The sequence below is a fragment of the Oncorhynchus mykiss genome, chromosome 14 (genome assembly GCF_013265735.2).
Source record: "Oncorhynchus mykiss isolate Arlee chromosome 14, USDA_OmykA_1.1, whole genome shotgun sequence".
NCBI classification, from domain to species: Eukaryota; Metazoa; Chordata; class Actinopteri; order Salmoniformes; family Salmonidae; genus Oncorhynchus; species Oncorhynchus mykiss.
Window position 1 is genome coordinate 3,807,130 of NC_048578.1, and position 20,078 is coordinate 3,827,207.

General features: G+C 43.1%; 1 protein-coding gene across 3 annotated transcripts; it reads left to right on the forward strand.

The window, feature by feature from the left end:
• The first annotated feature begins 4,249 nt into the window (after window positions 1–4,249).
• On the forward strand, window positions 4,250–19,724 carry casp (caspace-like protein). Of its 3 annotated transcripts, none has more exons than XM_036942646.1 (8): window positions 4,250–4,538; window positions 4,948–5,108; window positions 5,265–5,343; window positions 5,459–5,543; window positions 9,947–9,990; window positions 10,101–10,179; window positions 17,373–17,646; window positions 17,886–19,724. In XM_036942646.1, the coding sequence occupies exons 2-8, from the start codon at window positions 5,000–5,002 to the stop codon at window positions 17,966–17,968; spliced, it is 753 nt and encodes a 250-aa protein (XP_036798541.1). In that variant the 5' UTR covers window positions 4,250–4,538; window positions 4,948–4,999; the 3' UTR covers window positions 17,969–19,724.
• The last annotated feature ends 354 nt before the right edge of the window (window positions 19,725–20,078 follow it).

Here is a 20,078-nt window from a genome sequence, read left to right on the forward strand (position 1 = left end):
TCAATTCTAGGAGACAGAATGCATCTCCTTCCTGAGCGGTATGACGGCTGTGTGGTCCCATGGCGTTTATACTTGCGTACTATTGTTTGTACAGATGATCGTGGTACCTTCAAGCGTTTTTTCTGAGGTCTTGGCTGATTTCTTTTGATTTTGAGAGGCACTGAGTTTGTAGGTAGGCCTTGGAATACATCCACAGGTACACCTTCAACTGACTCAAATTATGTCAATTAACCTATCAGAAGCTTCTAAAGCCATGACATCATTTTCTGGAATTTTCCAAGCTGTTTAAAGGCACAGTCAATTTAGTGTATGTAAACTTCTGACCCACTGGATTTGTGATACAGTGAATTATAAGTGAAATAATCTGTCTGCAAACAATTTTTGGAAAAAATGATTGTGTCATGCACAAAGTAGATGCCCTAACTGACTTGCCCAAACTATAGTTTGTTAACAAGAAATGTGTGGAATGGTTGAAAAAAAGAGTTTTAATGACTCCGACATAAGTGTATGTAAACTTCCGACTTCAACTATAATTTACTTCCAATATGACACAGGAAAACATTGTAGAATAATTTGCCGGTCTCCAGTGTCGTCTATGTGTCTGTGTGACACGCAGCCGAGCTGTAGTCTGGCTGGTAACCGTAGAGCCAGTTGGGCACCATCTGCCCTGACTCCCTCCCTGCTTCTCATGTCCATGGGAGCGGAGCCAGCTGTGTGGTGAGTACTCTCGCTCTCCCCCTCTCTCTCAAACAGACAGTCTGTCATGCTCTCCTTCCGTCAATGTGATAACACCGCATCACATCCAATCTCATCACATAAAACTCCATCTATCGCATCGCATTTCCTCTGAGCTAGCCAGGGCCCCATACCAAAACAACACACATGGATGCATGTTTTCTAGGTGAGTGTATTAGGGCTGTTGAGGAGGAATGCATGTATAGTACATGCATCATCCATCATTTTTGTGCCTGAATTCACCCGTCTGTTGGATCAGAAACGGACAAACAGACAAGCCAGCTCATCCCTCTATTTCACTCACACTTCCATGGAAGACCTCCCTCACTCTACTGTGGTGGATAATGCTGAGGAAATAGAAGTAAATTGAGCCAACAGGTCTAGTCACAGTGCTGCTATCCCACTGGGCACACACCGGTTGAATCAACGTTGTTTCCACGTCATTTCAATGAAATTACGTTGATCAGTGTGGAATAGACGTTGAATTGATCACCGTGCCCAGTGGGATAGTACAGCCACCTTTCTCCCCCGGGGGGACGGGCGCAGAGAGAATACCACCCCCATTTGTTCCATTATTGCCACCCTTTTACCATTCCCTCCTTTCTTTATAAGGCATGTCACGCAGCATAATGAGGCAGGACTTTTTCAAAAGGTTTGAAAAAGCACCCAAAAGGACAAAATAAATCCCTCTTCAGAGTGGAGGGGTGGAGTGGAGGCACTCGGGGTAAAGATGCCCAGGGAAGACTTTATTCTTTTGTAATGAACATGCGGAAGTCAGAGACTTGAAACATCCATTAAAGCCGAGGTATTTTCTTTTTATTATTTGCAAAGCCGTGACTACACTGCATATCTGGTACTGCTTTAACTCCCTATTTCCCCCGGCCTAGCTTATCAGCTGTGATAATAGAGTTAGAAGTCAACTGTGACCTCAGTACCTTTATTCCCTCCTTGTTGCTACACCTGCCGCTGTTTTTTAGATTTGATCTTCTCACAAGGTTTTCTCTTTCATCATGGTGACTGACCCCTCTCTTCCTGCGTAAGAGGGGAGATGAAGCAAGCTAGAAACAGTATGCAACGGACAAAACATTTCTGACAGTCTTTCTCTGACCTCGATCACACACAGAGTTTAAAGGTGCAATATGCAGAAATTGCAATTCCTGGTTGCTAAAATTCTAATGGCTAAACTCATTTCAGTTTATGTGACAAAACAAGCAGTCGTTGTGTGGAGAATCATTGTACCATCTAAACCGCTGTGAAATATTTTTTCCATTACCACAAATATTATATTTTCAGCTGTTTGAAGCTGGTGAACAAAACCAGAAGTAAAAGATGCAAAAGCTCAATTTTAAGAACAGAAAACATAGAAATAGCGCACATAGAACAGATCTACCGCATCTTAGACTTGCTTTCCATGACAAAGTCAGATCTATAACTCACATTTCTATGTGAATTTAGTAAGGTAGCACAAACAGTTACATATTGCACCTTTAATTATAATTACTCCACTGCATCACAGATTTACTGATGAAGTTACATAATAATACATATCTAGTTGCTCTTCCTGTGATTCAGAAATAGAAAGCAGCCGGACAAATAAACCTGAAAGTTTTTATCCCAGCTAAAATTATCATCTGTGGTAGGAGTGTCAGTAGGCCTAAATAACTTATTATAGCTTATTATAACTTATTATAACTTATAGCTTATTTAACAGCTGTGGTAGATGGCACCATCTAGTGTTCACTAATGATGTAACATCACACAGTAAAAGACGACGGGCTCATAGTAATGGCTGGAAAGCAATTAATGGCATGGTATCAAATACATCAAACACATGGTTTCATGTTGTTGATACCATGCCATTTACTCCATTCAAGCTGTTATTATGAGCCATCTTCCCTTCAGCAGCCTTCTGTGCACCAAGTACATTTTCCTCATCCCAGAAAACCCCTCAAGTACCCCCTCAGGTGCATTTTACCAGTAAGCCTAGGTCTCACCACTCATCGTTACTCTGCGAATTCAACCTCACGAAGGCTGATTTAGATTAATTTCTTTCCACCTCTTTTTTTCCACTCTTTTCCTCTTTTGAGTTTGCTGGCGACACAACAGCCGGCGACACAACAGCCTGATCACCGACAACGACGAGACAGCCTATAGGGAGGAGGTCAGAGACCTGGCAGGGTGGTGCCAGAATAACAACCTATCCCTCAACGTAACCAAGACCAAGGAGATGATTGTGGACTACAGGAAAAGGAGCACCGAGCCCGTCCCCATTCTCATCGACGGGGCTGTAGTGGAGCAGGTTGAGAGCTTCAATTTCCTTGGTGTCCACATCAACAACAAATTAGAATGGTCCAAACACACCAAGACAGTCGTGAAGAGGGCACGACAAAACCTATTCCACCTCAGGAAACGAAAAATATTTGCATGGTTCCTGAGACCCTCAAAAGGTTCTACAGCTGCAACATCGAGAGCATCACTGCCTGGTACGGCAATTGCTCGGCCTCCGACCGCAAGGCACTTCAGAGGGTAGTGCGTACGGCCCAGTGCATCACTGGGGCAAAGCTGCCTGCCATCCAGGACCTCTAAACCAGGCGGTGTCAGAGGAAGGCCCTGAAAATTGTCAAAGACCCCAGCCACCCCAGTCATAGACTGTTCTCTCTACTACCTCATGGCAAGCGGTACCACAGTGCCAAGTCTAGGACAAAAAGGCTTTTCAACAGTTTTTACCCCCAAGCCATAAGACTCCTTAACAGGTAACCAAATGTTTACCTGGACTATTTGCATATTGTGCCTCCCTCCAACCACTATTTTACTCTGCTGCTACTCTCTGTTTATCTTATATGCACAGTCACTTTAACTATACATTCATGTACATACTATTTCAATTGGCCCAACCAACCAGTGCTCCCGCACATAGGCTAACTGGGCTATCTGCATTATGTCCCACCACCCGCCAACCCCTCTTTTTACGCTACTGCTACTCTCTGTTCATCATATATGCATAGTCACTTTAACCATACCCACATGTACATACCACCTCAATAAGCCTGACTAACCGGTGTCTGTATTAAAGCCTTGCTACTCTTATTTTCAAATGTATTTTTACTGTTGTTTTATTTCTTTACTTACCTACACACACACACACACACACACACACACACACACACACACACACACACACACACACACACACACACTTTTTTTCTCCGTACTATTGGTTAGAGCCTGTAAGTAAGCATTTCACTGTAAGGTCTATTACCTGTTGTATTCGGCGCATGTGACAAATAAACTTTGATTTGATTTGACTTCACCCTTTCCCAGCCCCCTCCCACTTACAAGTAAGACAATGTGCTTGACCTGATATTTACTAGAGCAATATTCACTCTCTCTCTCCCAAGACTCTCTCTACTTCTATCCTATAATCTCTCCTGTCTCTGCCTCTTCGACCCTACTCTCTTCCCTTTTCCCGTCCTTTCCCCACTTTCAGTTCGACCCCCCCTTCCTGCTCCGTGGCTGAGTGACTCACTGCAGCTGAGTGAAAATGGGGGAAACTAAACTTCTGGCCACTCCCCCTCTCTAACTTCTCTTCCTATGTATCCACTGCTAAAGCCACTTTCTATCACTCTAAATTTCAAACTTCTGCTTTAAATCCTGGGAAACTCTTTTCAACTTTCTGCTCCCTAGAATCAGTGGTGAGAAGCTGCTCATACCTACTGCCTTTCAGTTTGAGTATTAGTCAGCATTTCACATTCTAGAGGAACACGACGACTATAGGAAAAGCTAACATTTCTGTTACCAGAAAGGTAAGATTAACATAATTGTATTGAATTTTTGTATTGAATTTTTTTAAAACTTTGCCTATCTTGGTCAGGGCAATAATAGGCTAGTTGATTAGTAGGAAAATCAACATAAGCAACAAAATAATGATTTAACAATCAACCAACCAACATAGAAATATTTACAAGGAAATATATATATTTGTTCTCATAGCTTCTTTGTTGAACAGACTGTTGATGTTCAATTATCATGATCACCGCCACAGGCTTACCTAGTACAAAAAAAAAGTTTGTTATACTGTTCTGATTATGTCTAGTGATCTAAAATGGCGAATGTTCCCGAACTGCTGCTGCTGAGTTTTCAGCACCTGGATTCAGGCGAGCTGGAGACATTTCAGTGGTACTTAAAGGGGCATGTGTTGGATGGATTTCCTAGCATCCCAAAGAGCCAGCTGGAGAATGCTAACAGACAGGTCACAGTGGATAAGATGGTGGAGAGTTACAGCGATGAGGGAGCTGTGCGAATCACACTGGATATCCTGAGGAAAATGAACCTGAACAATCTCTCAGAAAATTTTGAGAAGAACTACAAAGCAGGTAATACCGAAGTTTGTAGAACTGGTTTGGAGATACCTGTATTGACTGACTGAAGAACGTTTGAAAGTGGCTTTATTAGTAGAGCTAAACCTAAGGAATATTTTATTTTAGTGCAGTGATTCTCAATAATGCTTACCATATCATGTTATTATGTAGCAATCTCTCGTAAGCGGTTATGGAAGCAGGCTGAGAGGGATGAACTGAATGAGGAGGTCCCAAGCGGCTCATATGAACTGTGAGAGAAGCTCATGTATAGCATACTTTTTCTGAACTGATTGTCATGAATATAGGAGCGCATGTTGTGGTGGTGTAGGGGAGCAGAGCAGTGATTGACTGTTTCCTGTGTCCAGGTCATCTGTGACTGATGGGAAGCGTGGTCGTCTGGTGTCTGTGACCTCTAGGCTGGGGGAAGAGCTGGAGGATCTGGGAAAGAAGGTAAGCCTAGTGCCATTTCTGAGGGGTCAAGTGTAATTCTGAATAAACCACATATCTAGATCACAGTATTCTCTGCTGACTGCTATATACATAATGCAGTGTGTGTGTGTGTGATGGCGCCGATAGAGATTCACTTCACTTCTAGTCCCTAGGAAACTGTGCGGTATTTTGTTTTTTATGTATTATTTATTACATTGTTAGCCCATAAAATCTTAAGTGTTATTCCATACAACCGGGAAGAACTATTGGATATTAGAGAGACGTCAACTTACCAGCACAACCAGCACTACGACCAGGAATACGACTTTCCCAAAGAAGATCCTTTGTCTGCACCTCCCAGGGCATTTGAACTGAATCCAGAGGCCGACCAAAAACAACCCTGCCGGAGGAGAGGGTGCCAGAGCGGTCTTCGGATGCGCGAACCCCACCCACCGCTCCCGAGTATATTACTCGCTAATGTCCAGTCCCTAGTTAACAAAGTCGACGAAATCTGGCCAAGAGTTGCTTTCCAAAGAGATATCTGAAATTGTAACATACTCTGTTGCACGGAAACATGGCAAGCTGGGGACATGCTGTCGGAGTCCATACAGCCAACAGGACTTTCAGGAATAAACATCTCTCCAGTAAGAAGAAAGTCGTATGTTTCATGATTAACGACTCATGGTGTAATTGTAACAACATACAGGAACTCAAGTCCTTTTGTTCACATGGCCTAGAGTTCCTCACAATCAAATGCTGAACATATTATCTCCCAAGAGAACTCTCCTCGGTTATCGTAACAGTCATGTATATCCCCTCGCAAGCGGATATCAAGACGGCCATCAAGGAACTTCACTGGACTTTATGCAAACTGGAAACCATATATCCCGAGGCTGTATTTATTGCAGCTGGAGATTTTAATAAAGCTAATTTGAGAACAAGGATACCTAAATTCTATCAGCATATCGATTGCTGTACACAAGCAATTAACACGCTCAACTATTGCTACTCTAACTTCCACAATGCATACAAGGCCCTCCACCACCCTCCTTTTGGCAAATCTGACCATGACTCCATCTTGCTCCCCTCCTACAGGCAGAAACTAAAACAGGAAGCACCCGTGCTTAGGTCTATACGATGCTGTTCTGACCAATTGGATTGCACGCTTGGAATCACGTGGACTGGGATATGTTCCGGGTAGCCTCAGATAATAACATTGACGTATATGCTGACTCAGTGAGCGAGTTATAAGGACGTGTATAGGAGATGTTGTACCCATTGTTGTTGTGACTATTAAAACCTTCCCTAACCAGAAACCGTGGATTGATGGCAGCATTATGCTGAAAGTGCATACCATCGTGTTTAATCATGGCAAGGAAATATGACCAAATACAAACAGTGTAGTTATTCCCTCCATAAGGCAAATAAACAAGCAAAGTGTCCGTACAGAGACAAAGTGGAGTCGCATTTCAATGGCTCAAAGACGAGACGTATGTGGCAGGGTCTACAGACAAGCATGGATTACAAAAAGAAAACCAGCCCCATCGCGGACATCGACGTCTTGCTTCCAGACAAATTAAACAACTTCTTTGCGCACTTTGAGGACAATGTAGTGCTACCGACGCGGCCCGCTACCAAAACCTGCAGGCTCTCCTTCTCCATGTCCGACGTGAGTAAAACATTTAAACGTGTTAACACTCGCAACGACATCCAGACGTCATCCCTAGCCGTGTCCTCAGAGCATGCGCAGACCAGCTGGCTGGTGTGTTTACAGACATATTCAATCAATCCCCTGTAGCAAACACTTATGTCATCATGAAGTGCTTTGAGAGTCTAGTCAAGAATCACATCACCTCTACCCTACCTGTCACCCTAGACCCACTTCAATTTGCTTACTGCTCCAATAGGTCCACAGATGATGCAATCGCCATCACACTGTAAACTGCCCTATCCCACCTGGACAAGAGGAATACCTATGTAAGAATGCTGTTCATTGACTAGAGCCAAGCATTCAACACCATTGTACCCTCCAAACTCATTAAGTTTGAGACCCTGGGTCTCAACCCTGCCCTGTGCAACTGGGTCCTGGACTTCCTGAAGGGCCGCCCCCATGTGGTGAAGGTAGGAAACAACATGTACACTCCGCTGATCCTCAACACTGGGGCCCCAACAGGATGCATTCTCAGCCCCCTCCTGTACTCCCTGTTCACCCACGACTGCGTGGCCATGCACGCCTCCAAATCAATCATCAAGTTTGCAGACGACACAACAGTGGTAGGCTTGATTACCAACAATGACAAGACAGCCTAAAGGGAGGAGGTGAGGGCCCTCGGAGTGTGGTGTCAGAAAAAAAACCTCTCACTCAATGTCAGCAAAACAAAAGAGATGATCATTGACTTCAGGAAACAGCAAAGGGAGCACCCCCTTATCCACATCGACAGGACAGCAGTGGAGAAGGTGGAATGTTTTAAGTTCCTCCGTGTTCATATCACCGACAAACTGAAATGGTTCACGCACACAGACAGTGTGGCGAAAGAAGGCGCAACAGTGCCTCTTCAACCTCAGGAGGCGGAAAAAATGTGGCTTGTCACCGAAAACCCTCACTAATATTTACAGGTACACAATTGAGAGTATCCTGTCGGGCTGTATCACCGCCTGGTACGGCAACTGCACCGCCCACAACCACAAGGCTTTCCAGAGGGTGGTGCGGTCTGCACAACACATCACCCGGGGGCAAACTACCTGCCCTCCAGTTCACCCCACTTCCAACCAGAAGGCGAGGTCAGTAAAAGTGCATCAAAGCTGAGAGATTGAAAAACAGCTTCTATCTCAAGGCCATCAGATTGTTAAACAGCCACATTGGCACTGGCACAGAGAGGCGGCTGCCTACCTACAGACTTGATGTCATCGGCCACATTAATAAATGGAATACTAGTCATTTTAATAATGCCACTTTAAGAATGTTTACATATCTCACATTACTCATCTCATATGTATGTGTACTGTATCCGTCATTATCTATTCTTTACTATCTATTGCAGCTTAGCCGCTCTGTCACTGCTCATCCATATATTATACTTATATACTCTTACCCATGTTCCTTTGCTAGATTGTGTGTATTAGGTTTTGTTGTAGAATTTGTTAGATATTAGGTTTTGTTGTGGAATTGTTAGATATTACCTGTTAGATACTGCTGCACTGTCAGATCTAAACTCAGCAAAAAAAGGAACGTCCTCTCACTGTCAACTGCGTTAATTTTCAGCAAACTTAACATGTAGATCCTTGTATGAACATAACAAGATTCAACAACTGAGACATAAACTGAACAAGTTCCACAGACATGTGACTAACAAAAATGGAATAATGAGTCCCTGAAAAAAGGGGGGAGGGGGGGGGTCAAAATCAAAAGTAACAGTCAGTAAGTACTGCAGTGCATCTCCTCCTCATGGACTGCACCAGATTTGCAAGTTCTTGCTGTGAGATGTTACCCCACTCTTCCACTAAGGCACCTGCAAGATCTGGGGGAAATGGCCCTAGCCCTCACCCTCTGATCCAACAGGTCCCAGACGTGCTCAATGGGATTGAGATCCGGGCTCTTTGCTGGCCATGGCAGAACACTGACATTCCTGTCTTGAAGGAAATCACGCACAGAACGAGCAGTATGGCTGGTGGTATTGTCATGCTGGAGGGTCATGTCAGGATGAGCCTGCAGGAAGTGTACAACATGAGGGAGGAGGATGTTTTCCCTGTAACGCACAGCGTTGAGATTTCCTGCAATGACAACAAGTTCAGTCCAATGATGCTGTGACACACCACCCCAGACCATGACGGACCCTCCACCTCCAAATTGATCCCGCTCCAGACTACAGGCCTCGGTGTAAGACTCATTCAATCTGACCATCACCCCTGGTGAGACAAAACCGCAACTCGTAAGTGAAGAGTACTTTTGTCAGTCTTGTCTAGTCCAGTGACGGTGAGATTGTGCCCATAGTCGACGCTGTTGCCGGTGATGTCTGCTGAGGACCTGCCTTACAACAGGCCTACAAGCCCTCAGTCCAGCCTTTCTCTGCCTATTGAGGACAGTCTGAGCACTGATGAAGGGATTGTGCGTTCCTGGTGTAACTCTGGCAATTGTTGTTGCAATCCTGTACCTGTCCCGCAGTGTCTTAATGACCGTTCCACAGGTGCATGTTCATTAATTGTTTATGCTTCATTGAACAAGCATGGGGAAACAGTGTTTAAACCCTTTACAAAGAACATCTGTGAAGTAATTAGTATTTTTATGAATTATCTTTGAAAGACAGGGTTTATTTTTCTGCTGTGTTTAGAAGCATTAGCATTTCGCTACACTTGCAATAATATCTGCTAACCATGTGTATGTGACCAATAAACTTTGATTTGATTTTGTGTATGTGTGTGTGTAGACACAGGCTGAGTGGGATGAGTTGATCAGGGACTCATCTGGAATGTAAGTGTATCCGAAAATTATTTTCCTGAGCTAAGTGAAAGAAATATGGAACACAGCATTCCGAGGTGGTGTAGAGGAGCAATGTGTGACTTGACTGTTTTGGTGTCTAGGTTGGCCCCGTCTAGGGTGGAGCATAATCAACTGGAGATCACTAGGCTGAAGGAGAAGCAGAAGGAACTAATCATGAAGGTAAGACTTGGCCATGTCTGAGGTGTCAAACATAATTGTGAGTAAACCACATACAGGAAGTGCAGTATGCTGCACCGTGTGTGTGTGTGTGTGTGTGTGTGTGTGTGTGTGTGTGTGTGTGTGTGTGTGTGTGTGTGTGTCAGTGACGTGAGGTCGGTGGCTGGGTAGGCACTGTCTATTATCAAAGCCAGATTTACTCACAAATAAACTTTGCTGAAGCCGAAGTTCACCATACAACATATACAGTTGAAGTCAGAAGTTTACATACACCTTAGCCAAATACATTAAATTCAGTTTTTCACAATTCCTGACATTTAATCCAAGTAAAAATTCCCTGTCTTAGGTCAGTTAGAATCACCACTTTATTTTAAGAATGTTAAATGTCAGAATAATAGTAGAGAGAATGATTTATTTCAGTTTTTATTTCTTTCATCACATTCCCAGTGGGTCAAAAGTTAACATACACTCAGTTAGTATTTGGCAGCATTGCCTTTAAAGTGTTTATCTTCGGTCAAATATTTTGGGTATCCTTCCACAAGCTTCCCACAATAAGTTGGGTGAATTTTGGCCCATTCCTCCTGACAGAGTTGGTGTAACTGAGTCAGGTTTGTAGGCCTCCTTGCTTGCATTGACGTCTTTGTGATGGCCACTCCAATACCTTGACTTTGTTGTCCTTAAGCCATTTTGCCACAACTTTGGAAGTATGCTTGGGGTAATTGTCCATTTGGAAGACCCATTTGCGACCAAGCTTTAACTTCCTGACTGATGTCTTGAGATGTTGCTTCAATATATTCACATCATTTTCCTTCCTCATGATGCCATTTATTTTGTCAAGTGCACCAGTCCCTCCTGTAGCAAAGCACCCCCCCCCCAAACATGATGCTGCCATCCCAGTGCTTCACGGTTGGGATGGTGTTCTTCGGCTTGCAAGCCTCCCCCTTTTCCTCCAAAAACAACGATGGTTATTATGGCCAAACAGTTCTATTTTTTTTCATCAGACCAGAGGACATTTCTCCAAAAAGTACGATCTTTGTCCCCATGTGCAGTTGCAAACTATAGTCTGGCTTTTTTATGGCAGTTTTGGAGCAGTGGCTTCTTCCTTGCTGAGCGGCCTTTCAGGTTATGTCAATATAGGACTCATTTCATTGTGGATATAGATACTTTTGTACCTGTTTCCTCCAGCATATTCACAAGGTCCTTTGCTGTTGTTCTGGGATTGATTTGCACTTTCGCACCAAAGTACGTTCATCTCTAGGAGACAGAACGTGTCTCCTTCCTGAGCAGTATGACGGCTGCGTGGTCCCATGGTGTTTATACTTGCATACTATTGTTTGTACAGATGAATGTGGTACCTTCAGGCATTTGGAAATTGCTCCCAAGGACAAACCAGACTTGTGGAGGTCTCCAATTTTTTTCTGAGGTCTTGGCTGATTGCTTTTGATTTTCCCATAATGTCTAGCAAAGAGGCACTGAGTTTGAAGGTAGGCCTTAAAATACATCCATAGGTACACCTCCAATTGACTCAAATGATGCCAATTAGCCTATCAAAAGCTTCTAAAGCCATGACATCATTTTCTGGAAATTTCCAAGCTGTTTAAATGCAGTCAACTTAGTGTATATAAACTTCTGATCCACTGGAATTGTGATACAGTGAATTATAAGTGAAATAATCTGTCTGTAAACAACTGTTGGAAAAAGTACTTGTGTCATGCACAAAGTAGATGTCCTAACCGACTTGCCAAAACTCTAGTTTGTTAGCAAGAAATTTGGGGAGTGATTGAAAACGAGTTGTAATGACTCCAACCTAAGTGTATGTAAACTTCCGACTTCAACTGTAGCTCCAACAACCAGTGACATACACTCGTAGGCTATTAACTGAAATTGACAGTTTTCACTAAATGAAGGCCTAAATACTAATGTTACCAAGGTACACAAGCGATAGCCTCCAATGGCCGCATATTTTATATCATCTGACAAAATGACACTGCTCAACTCAGCTCAGTCATAAACATTACAACAAAATTGTTGAAGGTTTCTAACGAAATATCCATATCAACAATCAAAATGACTGAAAAATGGTGTCATCAAAATGAAATTCTAGCTTGATAAATCAAACACCAACATGAAAAACAAATGTTAGGTTCTAAACAATCTCAGTAAAAACTCAAATGGACAACTAGAAAAAGCTCAAACCAAGTTTATTCACCCACTGGGTCATACAGCTGCAAAGACAAAGCATGATTACATAAGCACATATATTTATAACCTTCTAATAAGTGTGGTCAATTCCTTACACATCTAGACAACCAATCCATATTTGTTGCTAGGCAGTAATTTAATTGGTTCCTCTCACTGGTGTAGTCACAGCCCTGCCTGTTATTAAAACCTTTGTGGGCGTGGAATCTATGCGTGAGATTGTACTACAGTAGGAGAGACATTGTGGTAAGCCTACCAGAGGTTTCTTCTCAATTCATCTGTTGATTTAATCTCAAGACGCATTCCTCACTTCTCCCTATTTCCGCAGCCGGCCTGCCTTATCAGAGACTAACTAATGCCTTTTACCTCTCTCAGAAACCGGGAGCAGAATATGAATCTTCTGCTCTCCATAACTTTCCATATTCCTAGTTCCCATCTACCCTTCATTGACCCCAACATATACATTCCTTATACATGCAAAGTAATGAATGCGTTATAGTATGGTAACATGATCCAGTACATTTCAAGCTAGAGTCTAACACAAAGCAATTGGGCACGCTATAAACAGCTGATCTGCAAATAATAAAACAAACAGATATTAAGCAATAGACAAACCAACATAATGCATTGAAATAAAGGGCATTATCAAGGTAAACAAAGCAAACTCAACCAAACAATGGAAAGAATTAGGATAGTAAGCTAGCAAGGAAAATCTTATAGAAAGGTAGCTGAGTCTGGGGCCAGGATCCAGCACTGCTGAACTGTCACGATCGTCTAATGAATTAACGGACCAAGGCACAGCGTACGTAGAGTTCCACATGTTTATTAAATGAAACTCACAAAAACAATAAAGAGCAACGAAACGTGAAGCAAATGCAGTGCTCACAGGCATCAACACAAAAACAAGATCCCACAAAAACCCAGTGGGAAAAGGCTGCTAAATATGATCCCCAATCAAGAGACAAAGATAGACAGCTGCCTCTGATTGGGAATCATACCAGGCCAACATAGAAATACAAAAACTAGAGTACCCACCCTAGTCACACCCCGACCTAACCAAATAGAGAATAAGGCTCTCTAAGGTCAGGGTGTGACAGTACCCCCCCCCCCCCCCCCCCCCCCCCAAAGGTGCGGACTCCGGCCGCAAAACCTATAGGGGAGGTTCCGGGTGGGCATCTAGCCTCAGTGGCGGCTCCGGTGCGGGACGTAGACCACGCTCCACTCGCGGATCCGTCAGCTTCGGTGGTGGCTCTGGTGCGGGGATCGTCGCCGGAAGCTCCGGACCGTGGATCGTCGCTGGAGGCTCTGGACTAGGAACCCTCGCAGGAGGCTCTGGACTTGGAACCCCCGCAGGAGGCTCTGGACTAGGAACCCTCGCAGGAGGCTCTGGACTGGGAACCCTCGCTGAGAGTGCGAGGAGGAGGAGCAGGACGTACCCGACGGGGGACACGCACTTCAGGGAGAGTACGAGGAGGCGGCACAGGACGTACTGGGCTGTGGAGGCGCATTGGAGACCTGGTGCTTAGAGCTGGCACGGAAGGTGCCGGAACGGTGACACACTCTGCATGGTGAGTGCGGGGAGCTAGCACAGGACGTACTGGGCTGTGGCGGTGCACTGGAGACCTGGTGCGTAGAACCGTCACAACTTGTACCGGAACGGTGACACATACACTTGAGGCCAGATGCATGAAACTGGTGCAGATGACACCGGACTGGTGTCACACTCCTCAGCGCGCCCACTCTGCAGCACTCTCATCGCCACCACCTCTCTCCGGAATCTTTCGTCTTTCGAGTACCTCCTTCGACTCCCTGACGGTCTCTGGCTCATTCCTCGGCTCCGCTGACCACCCCATGTGCCCCCTCCCCCCAATTTTTTTTTTTGAGGCTGCTTCTTGGGCCTTCGTCGTGGCCGTGAAACTACGGTGTCGTCGCTGTCCCTCCTTCCCTGCTTCCGCCTGCTTCCATGGCAGGCTTTTGTCTCTTGCCATTATTTCCTCCCAGGCCCAGGATCCCTGCTCCTCCTGGGCACGCTGCTTGGTCCGTGGGTGGTGGGATCTTCTGTCACGATCGTTATAATGAATGTCGGACAAAGGCACAGTGTACGTAGAGTTCCACATGTTTATTAAATGAAACTCTCAAAAACAATAAAGAGCAATGAAACGTGAAGCAAATGCAGTGCTCACAGGCATCAACACAAAAACAAGATCCCACAAAAACCCAATGGGAAAAGTCTGCCTAAATATGATCCCCAATCAGAGACAACGATAGCCTCTGAACCATACCAGGCCAACATAGAAATACAAAAACTAGAGTACCCACCCTAGTCACACCCCGACCTAACTAAATAGAGAATAAAAGGCTCTCTAAGGTCAGGGCGTGACATGAACGGACACCCATCTACACACAATACCCCATAATGACAACGTGAAAATATGTTTTTAGAAATGTTTGCAAATGTATTGAAAATGTAATACAGAAATATCTAAATTTACATAATAATGAATAGTCTTGAGTCAATACATGTTAAAATCACCTTCGGCAGTGATTAGTCTTTCTAGGTAAGTCTCTAAGAGCTTTGCACACCTGGATTGTACAATATTTGCCCATTACTATTTTTTAAATGATTCAAGCTCTGTCAAATTGGTTGTTGATCATTGCAAGACAACGATTTTCAAGTCTTGCCATATATTTTCAAGCAGATTTTAGTCAAAACTGAAACTCGACCACTCAGGAACATTGACTGTCTTCTTGGTAAGCAACTCCAGTGTGGATTTGGCTTTGTGCTTCAGCTTATTGTCTTGATGAAAGGTGAATTCATTTCACAGTGTCTGGTGGAAAGTTGACTGAACCAAGTTTTCCTCCAGTGATTTTGCCTGTTCTTAGCTGCATTCTGTTTCTTTTATAACCGAAAAAAAACTCCCCAGTACTTAACGATTACAAGCATACCTATAACATGATGCAACCACCACTATGCTTGAAAATGTGGAGAATGGTACTCAGTAATGTGCTCTATTGGATTTGCCCCAAACATAACACTTTTGTATTCAGAACAAAAAGTGATTTTTTTTTACATGTATGAGAGAGGCCTGTCATTTTCATCATATGTACACTTCAAATATGACAGACAAAATTAGAGAAAAAAAATCCAGAAAATCACATTGTAGGATTTTTAATGAATTTATTTGCAAATTATGGTGGAAAATAAGTATTTGGTCACCTACAAACAAGCAAGATTTCTGGCTCTCACAGACCTGTAACTTCTTCTTTTAGAGGCTCCTCTGTCCTCCACTCGTTACCTGTATTAATGGCACCTGTTTGAACTTGTTATCAGTATAAAAGACACCTGTCCACAACCTCAAACAGTCACACTCCAAACTCCACTATGGCCAAGACCAAAGAGCTGCCAAAGGACACCAGAAACAAAATTGTAGACCTGCACCAGGCTGGGAAGACTGAATCTGCAATAGGTAAGCAGCTTGATTTGAAGAAATCAACTGTGGGAGAAATTATTAGTGAAATGGAAGACATACAAGACCACTGATAATCTCCCTCGATCTGGGGCTCCATGCAAGATCTCACCCCGTGGGTTCAAAATGATCACAAGAACGGTGAGCAGAAATCCCAGAACCATACGGTGGAACCTAGTGAATGACCTGCAGAGAGCTGGGTCCAAAGTAACAAAGTCTACCATCAGTAACACACTACGCCGCCAGGGACTCAAATCCTGCAGTGCCAGACGTGTCCCCCTGCTTAAGCCAGTACATGTCCAGGCCCGTCTGAAGTTTGCTAGAGAGCATTTGGATGATCCAGAAGAAGATTGGGAGAATGTCATATGGTCAGATGAAATCAAAATATAACTTTTTGGTAAAAACTCAACTCGTCGTGTTTGGAGGACAAAGAATGCTGAGTTGCATCCAAAGAACACCATACCTACTGTGAAGCATGGGGGTGGAAACATCATGCTTTGGGGCTGTTTTTCTGCAAAGGGACCAGGATGACTGATCCGTGTAAAGGAAAGAATGAATGGGGCCATGTATCGTGAGATTTTGAGTGAAAACCTCCTTCCATCAGCAAGGGCATTGAAGATGAAACGTGGCTGGGTCTTTCAGCATGACAATGATCCCAAACACACCGCTCGGGCAACGGAGTGGCATCGTAAGAAGAATTTCAAGGTCTTGGAGTGGCCTAGCCAGTCTCCAGATCTCAACCCCATAGAAAATCTTTGGAGGGAGTTGAAAGTCTGTGTTGCCCAGCAACAGCCCCAAAACATCACTGCTCTAGAGGAGATCTGCATGGAGGAATGGGACAAAATACCAGCAACAGTGTGTGAAAACCTTGTGAAGACTTACAGAAAACGTTTGACCTCTGTCATTGCCAACAAAGGGTATATAACATAGTATTGAGATAAACTTTTGTTATTGACCAAATACTTATTTTCCACCATAATTTGCAAATAAATTCATTAAAAATCTTACAATGTGTTTTTCTGGATTTTTTTTCTTCTTTTGTCTATCATAGTTGAAGTGTATCTATGATGAAAATTACAGGCCTCTCTCATCTTTTTAAGTGGTAGAACTTGCACAATTGGTGGCTGACAAAATACTTTTTTGCCCCACTGTATAAAATATATATATATATATAGTATATAAAATGTATAAAAGTGCAAAAATGTAAAGAAACTGTTTTTGCTTTGTCATTATGGGGTATAGTGTGTAGCTTGATGAGGATTTTTAAAATCTATTTTAGAATAAGGCTGTAACATAACAAAAGGTTGAAAAAAATCAAGGGGTCTGAATACTTTCCGAATGCTCTGTATATTGGAGGGTGGGGTTAGCCTACCCTGACTGCGTGTGTGTGTGTGTGTGTGTGTAAACATGTGTGGTACATTTTCTAAATGCCTTTTTTGGTTGTCATGTGCTGTTTGCAGATTTTGTATTAGTCAGACCTATTTCTAAATTGTTCTTAAATGGAGGAATCCCCCTGCTCTGTTGTTTCAGGAAACCCAGCTTGTTGAGTGTATGATAGTGGTTGTTCTGCAGCGACTTAATGAAGTAAAGCTGCAGCAGTTTCAGTGGCACCTGACTAAGGGGAAGTTGGAAGTCTTCGATCCCATTCCAAAGGACCAGCTGAAGAAAGGTGACAGGAAAGACACAGTGGATAAGATGGTGGACAAGTACAGTCCTGAGGGAGCTGTGGGAATCACAGTGAAGATTCTGAGAAAGATTAAGCTAAACGATCTCGCTGTTGAGTTAGAAAATAACTACAGAGAAGGTAACTAATTCAGCAGCTTGTGTTGATTGACTTAAACCCTGTGTAACATTAAACCATTATGAACACACGCACGCACGCACGCACGCCACACACACATACACTGTGCTTTACTTGCTGATATCATCAGTTGTGTTGGTTGCAGCAGGGTCACGTTGCAGGTCTGTTTCCTTTTCTGTCGTTTTGGTTCCTCATGAAACACGGATGACACCAATTTCACTCCCTCTTTTTCTCTCTTTTAGCTGACGGAGCAAAAGGACATGTTAATGGGGAAAGTCGATTCCTCCACTCAAACTCTGGCCACCTCTCCAACACACCATCATAGCTCAGAATGGATGCCGCCAATCTAATGTTTCTGGAAATAAGAGCTTTGGTGTAAATTCGATTTTTTTAAATGTTTTGTTTATTTATATTGAATGTGAATGTTGAATATTGAATGTGTTTGACAAGACAGACGAAGAGCATTACATTTCCTCAGTTAAGAACTTAGGTGATCAAGGCAACATCTTATCACACAATCTTATGAGCTGATATGGTGTCTGTTGGACACCATTGGACATAAGCACAACATTTTTTATGAAGATGTACATACACCATTTACTGGCAGTAAAAGTGTTGCATAAGTAAATCATTTCATTATTTCTCAGTCTTTTAGAATGAGTTACTTGTTATATGTGTGCCCGATGCCACCAATCATCTCTGATTCTCTGCTGGGCGCGCAATGTCAAGTGCGGAATATTTAGTGTGGCCTCATTCAAATAATCCATAGCCTATAGCCTATACGAAGTGCATGCTCGGGGAAGCACAAATTAAATTTCTAAGAAAATGTACTTCCTAAATATGATAGGCTATTTACGTTGACTGGAAATAAGTATTGATTGGCTACATTCATTTGTCTATGTCAGATGTGTGCGTACTGGTAGTGAAGTCAGGTGCAGGAGAGCAGAGATTTGGCGCACACTTTATTTAGGCAAAAGTGCAAAATACGCAAAACCGTCACAAGAATTATGTTTAACAATAAACATGGTTTGTGAAAAATAACACGGAAAAACAAGCCAGTCTGGCGCGTCAACAATACACAGGTAACACAAAAAAATCTTACACAAAGACATGATGGGGAACAGAGGAATAAATACATATAGAATGATTGGGGAATGAAAACCAGGTGTGCAGGGAACAAGACAAAACAAATGGGTACATGAAAAAGGGAGCAGCGATGGCTAGAAAGCCGGAGACGTCGACCATCGAACGCCGCCCGCACAAGGAGAGGAGCCGACTTTGGCGGAAGTCGTGACAGTCTAGGCCTGTGAATCGTAGGTTACTCCTCCTGGATGTTATGCAAAACTTTGCAAGTCAAGGGAACATTTTCAAACAATCTATGTGCACAAATTTGGAATTAAATATTGATATGCTGCTGGAATCGGGGCTAGTTGTCTGTCCCAGTGCCATAGACATCGGGAGTTTGACAAACCCTGTTTAAGATAAGAATTCTCATTTTATTTTCATGCTAGCACCAAGAGATCAACCCGGAAGGTTGTAGGCTATAACGGATAAGGAGAGTGAGGTTGTCTGCTGTGGTCTGTGAACCCACAACCTTCCGGGTTGCAGCCCTCTGCGCTATCAAAAATGCTATTGTAATCCTTGAAAGTACTGTTTGCTTTTAAAATAAGTAAAGGGTTCAATTGGGCTGTGCACTCCTAATAACCTCAATGTCTTAATATGTATTACTGTAGTAATCACACTCATGAAATAGTATGAATTATCCTCTTATATTATTTTCTTTCAGGAGTAATTATTTTTTAATAATGACTTTATGGTGTGAAATTTAACAATACAGATAATGAATCAACAATTAATTCAATCAATACAACAACAAAAAGTCCTAAGTTGTACACAAGCACAACCATGAATTTGTCCAACGTAAGTATGTTGGATTTTACTTGCATGAAACAGTTCAGCGGTGATGAATTAAAGGAATTCTTGCAGTCTGTTGTGGTCCTTGACGTCCACAGAGCTGTAGAGTAAACCAGTCGAATCCCACAAGGGGAGCTCCAACCAATGATTTATATATATGTACTAGATAACTAATAGAGGGCGCTGTGTTAAAGCCACCGTGCCTCCATCTTGGCACTCCCTCACCATTGTAAAATATATTTTGGAACGTATTTAAACCCACAGTGGAGGTGTCATAATACCCATACAACCTAGCTGTCAAACAGGGAAATGGTTCCAATCGTTTTCCCACCATTAATTTGTCCCATCGGGGATTTTAGAAACACTTAAAATATGTAAATGTAAATCTCTCTTGGACAAGGTGACTTTTATCAATATATTTGGTTCTATTTACACTCAGATTCTAAAAAGCTAATTGGCATCAAAGTAGACATCATGCAAAACTACAAATCCCTGCAAACTCCTGCACGTCATCTCTAGCT

Coding starts and splice junctions, on each gene's coding strand:
- casp (XM_036942646.1), top strand. CDS start 5,000: ATGGTGGAGAGTTACAGCGATGAGGGAGCTGTGCGAATCACACTGGAT. Junction 5,109..5,264: donor TGAGAAGAACTACAAAGCAG/GTAATACCGAAG, acceptor GTTATTATGTAG/CAATCTCTCGTAAGCGGTTA. Junction 17,647..17,885: donor AGAAAATAACTACAGAGAAG/GTAACTAATTCA, acceptor TCTCTCTTTTAG/CTGACGGAGCAAAAGGACAT.